We start from the raw sequence: 14498 nt of genomic DNA on the forward strand, positions 1-14498 counted from the left end.
CCGAGGAGCCCAGCGGGGCCGGGACGGGACGGCAACCCCGGGCCAGGACCGTGAGCTGCCCGCTGCACCGCGCAGTCCTCCTCCGACAGGGGGCGCCCCAAACTCTGCCCGCCCGGCGTCACACCCGGAAGCGGGCGGGCTGCGACGGCGCCGCCATAGAGGAGAGGGCTCGGGGCGGGCTGGAGGTGGCGCCCGGTGGCGGGGCCGGGGCCTGCGGGACGCCAGCGCGGCGGGGCCGAGTGCCCGGCAGCGGGATGGCGGCCGAGGGGAAGGTGACGGGGCAGAGCCAGGAGCAGTTCCTGCTGCTGGCCAAGGCCGCCCGCGGCGCCGCGCTCGCCAGCCTCATCCATCAGGTGCTGGAGGCCCCGGGTATCTACGTCTTCGGGGAGCTGCTGGATATGCCGGCCGTACGCGAGGTGAGCCCTGCCCTGTGCCCTGCCCTGTGCCGTGTGCCCTGCCCTGCCCTGCCCGCGGCTGGGCCTGGGCCGCGGTGTGGCCTGACTCGCCTTCTGTCCCGCAGCTGGCCGACTCCGAGTTCTCTCCTGTCTTCCACCTGCTCACCATCTTCGCCTACGGCACCTACGCCGACTACCTGGGTGAGGTCGGGCTTGGGGAATCGTGCCCTAAGCCGCAGAGCTGGGAGCGAGGTTGGGTTTGGGCGTGAGGCCGAGGAGGCCATGGAGGGGTCCAAAAACATCTGGGCAATGGTGTTTGCGAGGGGTGGGGGGAGGACTGGGGGATTCATTGGGATGTAGAGGTCTCCATAAATAAGGTGTGGGACAGCTTGGGGAGGTGGCTTCAAACGGAGGAGAGGCTGCTCAGTGAAGGTCCTTTGAGCTGTGGATTAATGGTGACGGCCTGCTAAGACAAAGCATCACTTTGGGAGCCGTTGTGATGCAGTTCTGAGAAATGGGACTGGGGCAAATGCTTCCGTTGCGGGACTGGGAAATAGAACATGAGGTATAAATTCTAATGCCCCGTCCTTCCCTTTGGCAACAGCTGAAGCAGCAAACCTCCCTCCCCTGACAGAGGCTCAGAAGAACAAACTGAGGCACCTGTCGGTCGTCACTCTGGCTGCAAAGATCAAGGTAATGCCCCTATTTTACCTCTAGTTTTCCTTCTTCTGAGTTTACCTTGTGTTAGTTACCATCATGTCTCTGCAGTGCATCCCCTATTCGGTGCTGCTGGAGCAGTTACAGCTGAAGAACGTCCGGCAGCTAGAGGACCTCGTGATCGAGGCGGTGTATGCAGATGTGCTGCGAGGGAGCTTGGATCAGCGGAACCAACGCCTGGAGGTGGATTACAGCATTGGGAGGGACATCCGGAGGGAGGAGCTAAGCACCATCACCCGCACATTGCAGGAGTGGTGAGGAGGAAGCCGCCCATACTAACACCTTCAAAGGTTGCAGGAGTGGTCAGGGGCTTCACCAGATCATCCTTTGTGTGTTGCTGGGGGGCAGCGTAGCAAAGTGACCTCTGTCTCCTTTCCCAAATGGCAGTGGAAAATAGTTTCCACTATCCAACGTTCTTCCACATTGGAGGGGTGAGGAAAGGAGCAGCAGTTTTTGCATCCAGCTCCAGCTGCTGGCAAGAGTCTTTCTGAGTATACATCTGTAGCTCTTAACCTAGTGCCGCTTTGTTATGTGTCTCCCTCCTAGGTAATAATGTCACTACATTATTGCTTTGGACTGCCACCCCTGTGCCTACCCTGCCTAGAGTAGCTGTTACCTTCCAGGTTTTATTGGTCTTTACAGTTCAACCAGTCATCTTCATGTTTCTTTCCCTGCAGTACCAATTACCTGTCCTGTTCAGCTTAACATTTTCTCTACAGGTGCCAGGGCTGCGAGGTTGTCTTGTCTGGCATTGAAGAACAGGTTAGCCGAGCCAACCAACACAAAGAACAACAGCTGGCACTTAAGCAGCAGATAGAGAGTGAGGTGAGTGGGCTGAAGAGGGAGAGGAGGAGGCATTACCCCTTGCTTAAAGAAAGAGTGGAACCAATACCCTGTTGTTACTATAGCCCTTGTTCGAGGGCTATAGTATAGTATATATACTATATAGGGCTAAGGCATTACCCTAGGCTGAAACCCTCCGGGGTAGTTATGCTTGAGGAAGAATTGGGAGTCACTTAAGCACTTCTCAGCAGTGCAAAGCTCTGGACAAAATAAAAGGGAGGAGGAAAAAAAGATAATAACTTGAGAAATTCCTTGGTTCTTGTTTTACTGCTGTTGCAGGTGGCGAATCTGAAGAAGACAATTAAAGTGACAACAGCAGCTGCTGCAGCAGCCACCTCTCAAGACCCAGAACAGCACCTCACAGAGCTCAGGGAACCTGCCCCTGGCACCAACCAGCGCCAGACCAGCAAGAAGACTTCCAAAGCCAAAGGGTGAGGAATGGTGGCAAACAAACGTAGCCACTGCCTAATGTGTGTTGAGGGGAGTTCTGTTTTGTAGCACTGAGGTCACTGCAGGGGTCTACACCCCAGGCCTGGAATGGTCCAAGCTGACCTCCACCTCTGGCTAATTCAGGGGGTGCAGCTCTTGATCTGAAGCACAGTTCATAAGCCTTCCCTGAATGCCAGCTGTTCTCTGTGTACGCTTAGAAAAGGAAGTCAGAGATGAAGTTTAGTGTCCAGTCTAAAACTTCTTCCTCTCTCCGCAGGCTCCGGGGCAGTGCGAAGATTTGGTCTAAATCAAACTAGTTGGATCTCCCTTCACAGGTGGGAGGGTGAGAGGAAGAGACTTGGGACTCTTGCTACCCCTCCATCTACTAAGTGTGATGCTTCTGAGCTCATCTCTGAGATCTGTCTTGCCAACTAATTCTCCTGCATGTACTCTTTTCTGTCTTCTTCACTTCCTTTCTGGGCAGTGCTTCCCACCTTTTAATCATGACATTTCACACTCTAAGCTTCCAGTTGAATGCATTGCTGTTTTCCCCTACCCCTCAAGGTTCCATCACCACAATCCCATTTCTTTCTCTCTCCCCGCCTTTTGACAGGTCAATTTATAGAGTCATAACAGTCCGTCTGTCACCTTTGCATCTGTAGGGCATCACAGAAGCTTGGGAAGAGTGCACTGGTGCTCAGCAATCATTTTGGCTCTCTGAGACCCCTGGGACACCTCGTTCCAGGATGCAGCTGCCATCTTGGATTGTTTAATCTTTGTTTTGCTAGGTGGGAGGGTAGTTTTTTGAAGGGATTCTTTTAAAAGAATATAAATATATTATAAATAAATATATAAACAATAAAAATATAGATCTATGGACATATCTATACAAACTCGTGCTCCTTTGTTGCTGTCTCTTTACCTCATATACTGATTCTTAGACATCTTAAAATAAGCCACGATAATGAGAGCCCTTTGGCATTGCTCAACCTGTTCTTCGATGGCACCAAGAGTCTGGCTGATTAAATATATATCCAGCAAACTTGTCTGCTGTGAGGTACCCGGAATAAAGCCATCACGTTCATCAGAGGATGCATCTGTGAGACTGGCTTGGAGCAGAGGCAGCCAGCTGTGCGTGTCACACTGCATGACGGCTCTGTGGCTGGGTAAGCTGATCTAAACTGACACTGTGACTCCTACACCCACTCAGCTCTGCCTGTGCTGAGGTTTGAATTCCCTGAACCTGGGTTTTTGTGCCTGAGTAAACCACCCAAAAATTAGTGTAACAACAGAATAACACTGAACTTTGTCTGCATAGGTGGGACTTCCCCAGTTCATTGGCTTGGATGAATGATTGTCTGGGTCGTTTCCCTGTGCAAATCTAGGAGAGCTGGAGCTAGGGCAGTAGAGGAGGCAGTACAGGGGAGAGCAAGACTTGTTAAGGGCGTGTGGCAGTGGAGGGGCTGAGGCCGTTCTTGTAGTGGTAGCAAGGCGACAGTCAGAGCTGTGCCAGGCAAGACACGCCAGCTGCTCCTGGGTGATGTCTGTCCCTGGCCAGGTGCTCCCTTAGGGGCAGCCCCAGACCTCTCTGGATTCGTGACCCCCCTGCACCAAGGCAGCTGGCCCAGACGTACCAAGTAAGAGTTGTGGCGTGATGTTTTTCCAGGCAGGAGGGGCAAATCTGCCTACGGTAGCAGATTGCGGGCACCTACATCAGGTTTGTCTCAGCATTCTTAGAGAGGTCTGGCTAATTGGCAGCAGTAGCGAGTTTACTTGATGAGTCCTGTTTTCCATAAGACACAGCGAGGGGTTGTGACTATGCTTTCTGCTTTTGTTTAAATTATTTTGAGCCTCCCTCCTCCTGCATAACATCACCTTCAGCTGTTTGTTTCAGCGAGGAAGGTCGCTGCGCTCCCTGCGTTTGCAAATGTCTGGGAGATGCGGTGATGACTGCATGCATCACATTTGCCCACCTCTGGGAAGGGCAAGTCTGGGAGAAATGTTATCAGTAGAAATGCTACCTGGCAAGCGCTAAGGTAGCAATCACGTGTCCTTTGGAAGAGGAGCCACTTGTAAAGCCACTGTGCAGTGAACCTAGTGAGGGAGGAGAACGGGCTCTGAAGGGGAACAGCAGGTGAATCAGGATCTTTTGAGCTGGAAGGGACCTTTGAAGGTTATCTAGTCTAACTCCTCTGCAATGAACAGGGACATCTACAGCTAGGTCAGCTTACTCAAAATCTGGTCTAGCCTGACCTTGCATGTTTGCAGGGATGGGGCTTCCACCAAAGCTCTGAGCAACCTGTTCTTGTGCCTTGCCGCTCATTGTACAAAGCATCTTCCTTATATCCAACCTAAATCTCCTCTCTTTTATTATTAAACCATTTTGCCTTGTCCTGTTACAGCAGACCCTGCTAAAGAGTCTGTCCACTTACTTCTGGTAGCCCCTCTCCATATACTGTCTCACAGCTTGGTGTCAGCCGCAAAGATCATCGCTTCATCCTTGACTTTGAATTAGAGTCAGGGAGAAATGTGGAAATTAATTAATTAGTTAACATTTGTAAATCACTTTGAAGATGGCAAGGGCGAGATAAGTGCTGAGCGTTATTATTCTAAGTTTTCATTTTAATTTTAAATGTCTTCTTTGTGTTTTTAACCCTGTAATCTCCCAAGGAAAGGAGAAGCCCTCGGTACAGTAACAACAGGATGAGGGGAAATGGCCTCAAGTTGTGCCAGGGCAAGTTTAGGTTGGATATTAGGAAGAACTTCTTTACAGAAAAGGTAGTTAGGTACTGGAATAGGCTCCCCAGAGAGGTGGTTGAATCGCCATCCCTGGATGTGTTTAAGAGCCGTTTGGATGTGGTACTCAGGGATATGATTTAGTGTAGGGTTTTTAGAGTTAGGGTGCTGGTTAGACTGCTGTTGGACTTGATTATCGTCAAGGTCTTTTCCAACCTGGGTAATTCTATGATTCTATGAACAATGCAAAGGAATGAGGCTCAGGGGGCTGCAGGAGATGAGTGTGAGCTGTGCCAGCCCCTGCTCCAGCAGCAGGAATTCTGCCAGCCCTGCATGCAGAGTGCCAGCCTCGTTGAGCTGCAGTTGTGTGCAATGTGCAGCCACATTCATGCTGAGATGGGTTTGTTTGGCACCCGGGTGTCAGCTGGAATTAAGAGCTGTGAACTCTGGATGGGTAACACAACGTGCACAATTACTGCAGCATGTGTGCGCGGATTAAAAGCAGCTCCAAGGCACAAGTGAAACTGCAGCCCCTTGTGATCAAGGGGATATGTTTGAGGGGAGACTTTGCCCTGTTTCCTCTGGGATTCCCTGCATTGACCTCTGAAGCATTTAGCAATGGCTTTAGAACATGGGAGCAAGAACAGAATACAGGACAGCTCGTACCATAGGTATAGAATGAGCAGGAGGCTCCTGGTGACCATGCGTGAGCCCTTCCTGCTGTGGCAGTGCCACTGTCCTGTGTTCATACTTCTCAGGTGCCAACCAAAGCCTGGTTCATTTGATCATCCCCATGACTCTTTCAGGAACGCTGCCCCCAAGCCTGAAGTTGATATACTTATATAACTGCTCCAATGCTCAAGTCCACACTGCGGGAGCCGTGTTTGCCTATGGGATTTTGCGCTCCCATTCTACCCTTGCTCCACAGAACACAGCGCCTACAGACAGCTCTGTTTCCTGCAGCTCTGCCTTTTGTCCTCCCTGTGCCGAAGCATCTGTTAGGTCACCCGTTTTCTCCCTCCCCTTCTCACCCTCCCCTGCAGTCTCGCACCCTGCCAGCCTGCGCTCCTTCTGATTCATGGAGTGTAAAAGCCTGATGGGAGCAATTTAATCGTGCAGTTTGGCTCCTCAAGAGCTGCCTCTCATCCCCGTGCCTGCTTTCCAGATCCCGTTTGGGGACGTCCCATCCCAGTTTTGGAGTAGCAGGAGAGTGTCCTTATGCCTCAACAACCACTGCTCCATCAGTTTCCAGCTCCATCAGCGAGAAGCTGCTCCTTTCCTGCGGGGTTAAAGAGCCCTCTGCTGTCAGAAAGCTGGCTCCCATCAAGCAAAGCCAGGCAGGCTCGGTGAGCCTGAGTTCAATGTATCTTCAGGTCCAGAGCTGCCAGGAAACCCTCCATCAAGGCCTGGCAACCCCAAGAAGACTCATCTTCCACTCAGCCTCCCTCAGTGTGTAGCTATTTCTTTGGCCTTGCCCACTTCGAGGCCTACCGAGGCCATGATATCTCTAGCAACTCCAGCCACTTCCAGAGAGCAGGTAGCTTGCACCCTTCCAACACCTACTTCACTGTCGCAATCAAGTTTCCTCTCATCACCTCAATGGATGCTGAAGACTTCTCCAACTGCCCCCCAGCCGTGGAGGCCTTGGTAAATAGCCACCTGAAGAACAAGACTGTGCTGGGGCCTGCTATGGGACAGAACAGGCTATGGAAATGGGGAAAGAGCCAGCCATAAGCCAAGACTCTGCCCCATGCATCTTTGGATGGTAGAATTCATATACACTCCACACAAAGCTTTAAGCACCAGATTACACATTGGGTTTTCAGGAGAAAACAACCAGTACTCAGCAAGATCCCTGTTCCTGTTAGCTCCCAGATGGACAACGTGGAAATGCATGGTAGAATCCTGGCACGCTGCTTTCAAGTGTAAGTCATGCACTCATTTCCTTTGCTCTGTTCCAAGTGAATTTATGGTTTACATAGCAGTGTGTTGCAGTACAAGAAGGATTTTACAGAGCAGCAGCCACGGATCAAGATAAGGACTTCCCAGAGCAGCAGCTGTGGAGCAGGATAAACGGCATGAGAACCAAGGACATCTCTAGGAAAAGAATGAATGGCTCGTGGCTTTGAAGGGGGGTTATAGGGTTGTTATTGCAGTAGCTTTCCTCCAATTAGCGTGTGTGATTTTTGGACACCCTCACCTGTCTGCTATAAAAGTACGGCTGGATGGCCAGGCAGCAAGAAAGACCAACCAATCCCCGTCAAACATACAGTGAAACCACAGCAATTAAAGGGTATCTTTGCAAATGGTGGCTTGCTGGGTCACCTTTCCCAATTTCCACCTTGTCACTGAGCATTAGCTCATATTCTCACATGAAAAGCCTTTATGGAAGAGTTACAATTAGACTCCAAGTTTCTCCTCAGCAATTTCCTAACGATACAAAAGCGACTTGATTCCACAGCAGACAGGATTAGATCAGCAGATCAAACTGGACCCAAAAGTTCTTTACAGTTTGTTTCTTTATTCAGTAAACATCTAGTTACAAGTTTCACAAATTAAAAAAGTGGAGGAGCCAACCCAAGAGATGGAGGGGAGGGCACAAGCTGTCCAGCTTTCGTTCTGCTCCTCACCTCTCTCAAACACACCCTTCAGCTACTCCATAGCTGTACCAAGAATTCAGGAGGGGAATAGAAGCCTTTGTCCCGGTGAGGGGACTAACACAGGGGTCTAGCAGGATTCCCTCATCTCTTTCACAGGGGACTAAACACAAACTTCATAACCAGCCCAACCCACCACAGTAAGAGTGGAAAAGACAGAAGCAGCAAAGGCGGCAGCTCCTCATGCCCACCACTAGTGGCAGAAAGAACAGAACCAAAGGAGAGCAGAAAGGGAACGGGCGATTAATGTGTTCCTTGCACATTAGTGAGATTCTCCATGAACCACTGCAGCACCCAAAATGGGGCAGAAAATAATAAAAAAAGGCAATGCAGAAGATTAGTTGTTTTGTTTCAATTCTTAAGTGGCAGGGAGGTTAATACTAAATTTGAGAAGGGTCCGAGTGGTGCTTTGAAGGAGCTTCAGAGTTTCACTGTCTGTACCTGGAAGGAAGGGAAATAAAGAGAGAAGATAAAAAGAGCAACAAGTGATTAGAATCATAGAATTAGAATCATAGAATTACTCAGGTTGGAAAAGACCTCAAAGATCAAGTCCAACCTCAGATGGCTGCATTAGAAAGCAGCATTGAAGACAGGTAAGATTTAACAATAATAAGAAGAAATCCCAAATGTCAAGTTCCAGACCATACCCAAATGAACCCTCAAAACACAGGCCAGAAAGCAGCACTTGTTTTTATTTCATACTGGACTGACAGGAAAAAGTCTCTAGGTTCTACACAGTGATAATGTGGAATCCTCTATGGATTGCGATCCTACCTCACCTCATACCATTTCAACCATCACCTAAGGCTGACATCACATATTTTTCTTGGTGACAACTTGAACAGCTTCAACCTTCCCACTCAGTATTTCTTCAAGACATCCATCTTCCTCTGCTCTTTACATTAAGTGAGAACACACGCTTCCAACCCACATTTCAAAATAAGCAAGACTGGGGCAATGAAAAGAAAACCCATATGGCTGAGAGCCAGCCAGGCAACGGAGAACGAATAAAGAGCCGTGTTAGGACTTACAGGAGCGTGTAGGTAGATTTGGGGGTGACCACGTTGCACCCCCCACAAGGTCTGCTCTGCATTCACCAGTCATATCGACGGGACTGTCTGGAGGGAGAATCCTCAGGGCCCTGGATTGCAAGACGAGTCCCTTCAGCCCGGCGGCTGCTGCCGCCTTCATGACGCCGGTATTCCAGCCCTCGCTGAGGCCGGAAGCGGGATGTCTCTCGCCTCCACTCATCATCAAACGCAGCTGCATCACCTGTGTCAGGAAGAACAAGCTCAGCCAGGGATAAGGTGGGAAGTGGCAGCTGGGTTTGCTGAGATGCAAGACAGGACAGTACTCACTTTCATCCATATTGATGTAGTCCTGCCTTTCTTCTTGGTCACCTGTACGATGGTTCCGGGATCGCTGCATGATGTGCGCTCTCTCCCTGATATGGTGTCCAATAGACATTTGTTCCAAGCCACTGTCTGAGTCCCTCACGGTCCTCCTAGTCTCACGGATCTGAGGGTAGATTTGAGAATCAACATTTTAATTCATTGCCCCAACCCAATTAGACGCTGGTTCTTGCCTACAGTACTTCAGTCATGCTGCGCTTGCCACCAGTCCGTCGAGTCCAACATAATAATGAGGGAAAAAAAGACTTCCTTTCCAGCTGGCACTTTTCATCTCCTCTCAGGGGTGCTCAGCATGGTTCAGTGACTCACAACACATTCCTCAATTCACAACTGACTGCAAAGCAGAAATGCTGTGGGTGGCCAACACTTAGCCACTAGTGAAATCCTAGCCTTCCCCAGCAAAACCAGCAGCGTCCTGCTGGGATGACACACCGTGGCCTCCTCCTTACCCCACCAGGTGCTGAGCGCATCTCTGAGGTCTCCTGATAGACTTTGGGCCCATCACCCATGTTGGAATAGGAGATGACAGTTGAAGAGGTAAATGTCTGACAGTTTGCACCACTTGTCATGTGCTCCTGCAAAAGAAAACGGGTAATGGCATAATGCAGAAAAGAGAGGGAAGAAGAGATAACAGCCACTTCTCTCTCCATACAACAAAGCAGGAGAGAATTATTTAAGTATCTATGCTGCATTCACCCTGGAGGGAGGGTGCAGTGAAGATGGAACCAGGCTCTGCTCCGTGGTGCCTTGCTTCAGGACCAGAGGCCAAGAGCACAGACTGGAATACAGGAGGTTCTCTCTAAACATCAGGAAGCACACACTTACTGTGCACCAGGACAGGCTGCCTAAAGGAGTTGTGGAGTCTCCTCCTTGGAGACCTTCAACCACCTGGATGTGGGCCTGGGCATCCTGCTCTAGGTGTCCCTGCTTTAGCATTTTGTACACCCAGTGACATTCAGAGATCCCTTCCAATCCCAACCATTCTGTGGTTCTGCAAGTACAAGCACCAATCAGTCCATCTTTTTGGAGGACAACTCTTGTTTCCTGCAGAGGTCTACTCTCATACTTCCATCCTATTCCATCTCTCCCCCCTGCATTCAGCAGGCGCGCCCCAGGAACAACATCTCTGTCACTCCATCCTGCTCAGAAGGACGTTAAAGCTTCACCACCCTAACAGCTTGATCACAGCCAGCACAACAGGACAGCAGACAACAGAGAGGATGGTAGAAGCACCATCAGTACTTCCCTCCTTAACACAGATTAATTTATTGAAGGTTCTTACCATGTTCCCAATCATGTCGTTCATCATGCCAAACATGTCTATAAAGCCACCTGCCTAAGAGAAAAGAGCACAGGAAGAGTCAATTTGGATGGATATGGGAGAAAAGAATTACAACAGCCTGTCTGCAAACTTTTCTTACTCTCCCTATAGGGAAAGCAGACGTTAAAAACGTGACTGTTTTTAATCTGGCAGAGCTAAAGGCTGCAGTTAGTGTACTCAGCCAGCAGGTCTGACAGATTAATTGTGCAATATGTAAACAAAATTACTGTGTCAGTTTAAAGGCACTGATTCCTTTTTCCCTTCTTCAAGTGGCTTCTTGTTCTCGTTTAGAGCAGACCAGAACTCACACGCAATGTTATTACCCTTTGAAGTCCAACTGTTTGTATTATTAATCCTTTTCTGAACTAGAATGATTCCAGGATGCTTCATTGAGTCAATCCCGCAGAGCAAGGCACCTAAAGCTGCTGGATCTGGAATAACTTATTTCCCCTGTATTACTACAATAGATAACTGAGATCAACAAGCTCCAGGAACAACATTTTCCCACACATCCAGCAATTCTCACTCCAATTCTGTTCTCTTGAATTACTCTTTTAGCTTTTCATTCTGCAACCATTTTCAAAGGAAGTTCAATTACCGCCTCTGCCTAATGACGGCCGAGTCTTTTCCATGTGTCATCACAGTTTCACAACAATCTCCAAACAGATCCACAGCTTCTTCTTAGACACATGAGGTTAAGAGACCCTCCGTTCTTCCTAGATATCACCTATCTCAATTCCTATGAAATACCATGCTGTAACAGCTTTATGGATCTCCTCTGTTCAAGGTGCCCGTATAAATGGACTCCTCTAAAACAGCTCCACAGACTACACTGAAGTATGAGGAGAAGTGGAAGGTCTAAAACCATACAACTCAGGAATAGCAGTGCAGGAGGAACCAGTTATCTTCAAACTTGACACTGAAAAACAGAGGACTTACCATGCCCAGCATCCCAAAGGGTGAAACAGCTCCCGCCTGTTGAGACAACAGAAAAACAGAATAAACGATGATCTTGCAACAGCCAAACACCAGATACTCCTCAGAGCCCCTCTCTTACCTGCATCCTACGGCCAGCCTGGCGAGCCCCAGGCGTGGTCCCATCAGTGATACCAAGCAACGGGCCAAAGCCAAAGCTTCCAGAAAGCATGCGGTTCATGTGCTGCCGGTGGATAGCAAAAGGGTCCCTTTGGGAAAGATTGAGAGAACAGTGGTGAGAAAAGGATGACAGAACACTGAGTCCTGTATAATACACACATTCTGACTCGGAGTTTCTCTTATGCAACTGTGACTGTATTTTCTAAGCTGAAAATCCAGAAGCTCAAGAACACACACAGTGTTGCGTATGCTAATCCTTAGGGCTGGATCCCATTTCTTCTCTTGTGACTGAAAGTATTATGCCACAGAACCTCTCTTACACACTAACTAATGTCTATTCAGCACCAGCTCCATGCTCTGTTCCCACTAATACTTTTGAGCCAAGCTCCAAAACCTCACTGCTCTACAAGGTAAAAGATCTGCAGTCCAAGCGCTACCATCATCTCATACTCATTTCCTCTTGAGCCATCAAAACTCTTTGCATTAGCAGCCTCTGCTTTAAGGACATACTTGTACACGCTGGAGAAGCAAGGAGGGAAAAAGTAGAACAGGGACAGTCCCAAATAACAGCAGCCACGCTAAAGAGCCTGAGAAGCATCACAGCATTTCTCTGCACATCTGGTAGTTCTGCATTCATCCCTCCAGAGCACAAACAACCTGAGCAGCACGTAATTTCCTGAGATCACAAAAGCACCGAGCACAACCCAATACTTTCCTGTTTCTGCTGGGAATACTTTGCATAATAAAAGCGAGACTCATAGCTGCCACATCAGTGAGAACTGTACACTCACTCTGTGACTGAGACTTCCAGGTCTCCTCTCCTACTCATTGGTTTATGGTTGATAACATTCTTATAATCAACTTTATAAGCAAGAGCAGGGCTTTGTTTTCCTACATATATTAATTGTAACTAATGTATAGCAGTGCCACACTTCATACAAACTCCTACCATATAACACTCTTGTCCTTAACTGCTTTGGCAACAACCGCCACCTCTCATCAGTTGCAACCCATTTCTGAGCAGGGGATAGAAATAAAAGCAACCAGTAAGAGGAACCCCAAAGCAAAGCATCATTGGGACCCACATCAGGTTTTCAGGCTTGTGTTTTAAAACGCCTAGAATTCTCCTCATTTAGTCCCTCACAACGTGACAGCTCCCTCAGCAGCCTCCTCCAGCTCCACTAATGAATTCTTCGGCGGGGTAGAAACGAACAGGCACAGATGATGTTATCAAACCTTACTCGTTATACGCAGCAATCCTTAAGCACAGCTAAAGGTCACAGAATCACACAGAATCACAGAATGACCCAGGTTGGAAGGGACCTCAAGGATCATGTAGTTCCAACCCCCCTGCCTGGCAGGGCCACCAAACATACACAGGGCCACCAAACATACAAAAGGTCGGGCGCTCCAGCGCTGCTTTCCTCACACACTCACAGTGTATTTGGCCTACTTTATTCAATGTGTCCTCAAAGCCACAGTGGTTCGGCTGGCACGAAACAGGCCGCTCCCATCCCCCCATGACCCCCCTCCCCTCCGTGCAGGCCGTGCCGCAGCGCCCCGGCCCCTCGAGCCGACTCACATAGCGAACATGGGATCCTCGGGCTCGCCGTCCCTCATCAACCGGAACATGCTGCTGCCCTGGCCGGGGGCGGGCTCTAAGGAGGGAGGGATGGAGGGATGGAGGTTGAAGCGCTGAGCAGGCCGCACGTCGCAAAGGCGGCCGCCCCCAGACCCGCACCTCACCTCCCCACCACCACCACTACCACCCCCCCCGGCCCCAGGCTCGCCCCCACCTTGTGCCCCTTCTCCGTGCGGTGCCGAGGGGCAGACGGCAGGAAGAAGACGAAGAGCAGAAGGATGCACACACGGGCCGCTCACTCCCGTGCTCCCATGGCGGCTCGCAGCCCGCTCACCCCTTCCGCTCCAGCCGGCTCGCCCCGCGCATGCGCGCACAGCGCCGTGTGTCGGTGCGCTCTCGCCGGGCAGGAAGCGGCGCTCGGGCCCGTGTCGGGGCACAGCGCCCCCTGGCGGTCAGTGCGGCCCGAGCGCCGCTATGCTGCTCTATGGCAGCGGGCCGCCAGCTCACAGCGCACCCGTGGGCACCGACACTCACCCGGAGCCGCTGCCAACACCACCAAGGCATCACTGCCCCCCTCCGTGAGCCTCAGTCACACGTCTGACTGTTCCAGCATGGAAAAGCGTTTCCTGCTCGGCGTGTTCAACCCTGGGCGGGCACGTGGTGCATTGGGTGTGTGCAGACGGGCAGGGAGAGAGCAAGAATGGAAGCGTTATTTATGGGACTGGGAGCAAGGCTGCGATAAAATGACCTGCTTTCCACGGATCCCAGCAGCCATCCCACCCCCAGACATGGCAGGGCTCCTAAAGCTGCTTCCATACACAGCATCAGGCATTACTGCCTCCCCAACACAGAGCAGGAGTGCACACTGTAACCTATATGTAACCTATGTAACCTATGTAACCTATGTTACCAGCAATGTTACCAGTTAAGCAAATCTGGCTCACTGGTGGCTGAAGCCCCAGCAACACAGACAAGCTCCCCCTTGTTAGAAACGCAGAATCTGTCATAAATCAAAGCCATTACCCACACTGCCTCCCTTCCTTTTTTAAAGCAGTCCAGGCAGAGGAGAATGGGGGAAGAGGAGAGGCTGAGCCAAGGGCAAAATGGAAGCGAGGAGTGATGCCACTGCCCTGAGCTCCACCTTCTGCTGCTGACTCGCTGCCATTCAGCATCCCTCCCCCTAACGTCCCCAGCGCTGTTAGCTGCGCACTCAGCCAAAGGGGCAACCACAGCGTTTTCAAAGCAAACTGAATATCACGTGGCGTGGGTAAATAAACGCTATGTTTAAAACAGAAGGATACAGGTATGCGG

At 50.3% G+C, this 14498-nt stretch overlaps 2 protein-coding genes across 7 annotated transcripts; one reads left to right on the forward strand and one right to left on the reverse strand.

Moving 5' to 3' along the window:
• The first annotated feature begins 157 nt into the window (after window positions 1-157).
• COPS7A (COP9 signalosome subunit 7A) lies at window positions 158-3277 on the forward strand. Of its 5 annotated transcripts, none has more exons than XM_015872958.2 (8): window positions 158-416; window positions 521-596; window positions 1000-1088; window positions 1164-1366; window positions 1832-1937; window positions 2235-2386; window positions 2662-2727; window positions 2998-3277. In XM_015872958.2, exons 1-7 carry the CDS (start codon window positions 255-257, stop codon window positions 2699-2701), a joined length of 828 nt encoding a protein of 275 aa, XP_015728444.1. In that variant the 5' UTR covers window positions 158-254; the 3' UTR covers window positions 2702-2727; window positions 2998-3277. The 5 variants fall into 5 exon arrangements, with proteins under 5 accessions (XP_015728444.1, XP_015728464.1, XP_015728453.1 ...); XM_015872978.2 differs by having other exon boundaries at window positions 3047-3277; XM_015872967.2 differs by having other exon boundaries at window positions 2662-2719.
• A 4344-nt stretch (window positions 3278-7621) lies between these two features.
• MLF2 (myeloid leukemia factor 2) lies at window positions 7622-13556 on the reverse strand. Of its 2 annotated transcripts, XR_001557457.2 has the most exons (9): window positions 13402-13555; window positions 13188-13263; window positions 11568-11694; window positions 11450-11485; window positions 10472-10525; window positions 9639-9764; window positions 9136-9295; window positions 8809-9049; window positions 7622-8218 (listed from the first exon to the last, which is right to left on the reverse strand). XR_001557457.2 is itself a non-coding variant. In XM_015872898.2 (8 exons), the coding sequence occupies exons 2-8, from the start codon at window positions 13235-13237 to the stop codon at window positions 8871-8873; spliced, it is 732 nt and encodes a 243-aa protein (XP_015728384.1). In that variant the 5' UTR covers window positions 13238-13263; window positions 13402-13556; the 3' UTR covers window positions 8450-8870. The 2 variants fall into 2 exon arrangements, 1 of the variants encoding a protein (XP_015728384.1); XM_015872898.2 differs by lacking the exon at window positions 7622-8218 and having other exon boundaries at window positions 8450-9049; window positions 13402-13556.
• Window positions 13557-14498: the final 942 nt, after the last annotated feature.

Source organism: Coturnix japonica, chromosome 1 (assembly GCF_001577835.2).
Source record: "Coturnix japonica isolate 7356 chromosome 1, Coturnix japonica 2.1, whole genome shotgun sequence".
Taxonomy (NCBI): domain Eukaryota; kingdom Metazoa; phylum Chordata; class Aves; order Galliformes; family Phasianidae; genus Coturnix; species Coturnix japonica.

Bases quoted from the DNA above. Each gene is read 5' to 3' on its own strand.
- COPS7A (XM_015872958.2), top strand. From the start codon at position 255: ATGGCGGCCGAGGGGAAGGTGACGGGGCAGAGCCAGGAGCAGTTCCTG. The intron at 417-520 runs GTGAGCCCTGCC...TCTGTCCCGCAG, and splicing joins ATATGCCGGCCGTACGCGAG to CTGGCCGACTCCGAGTTCTC. The intron at 597-999 runs GTGAGGTCGGGC...CTTTGGCAACAG, and splicing joins CACCTACGCCGACTACCTGG to CTGAAGCAGCAAACCTCCCT.
- MLF2 (XM_015872898.2), bottom strand. From the start codon at position 13,237: ATGTTCCGGTTGATGAGGGACGGCGAGCCCGAGGATCCCATGTTCGCT. The intron at 11,695-13,187 runs GTGAGTCGGCTC...TCTTTCCCAAAG, and splicing joins GAGGATCCCATGTTCGCTAT to GGACCCTTTTGCTATCCACC. The intron at 9,765-10,471 runs GTAAGAACCTTC...TTTCTTTTGCAG, and splicing joins ACGACATGATTGGGAACATG to GAGCACATGACAAGTGGTGC.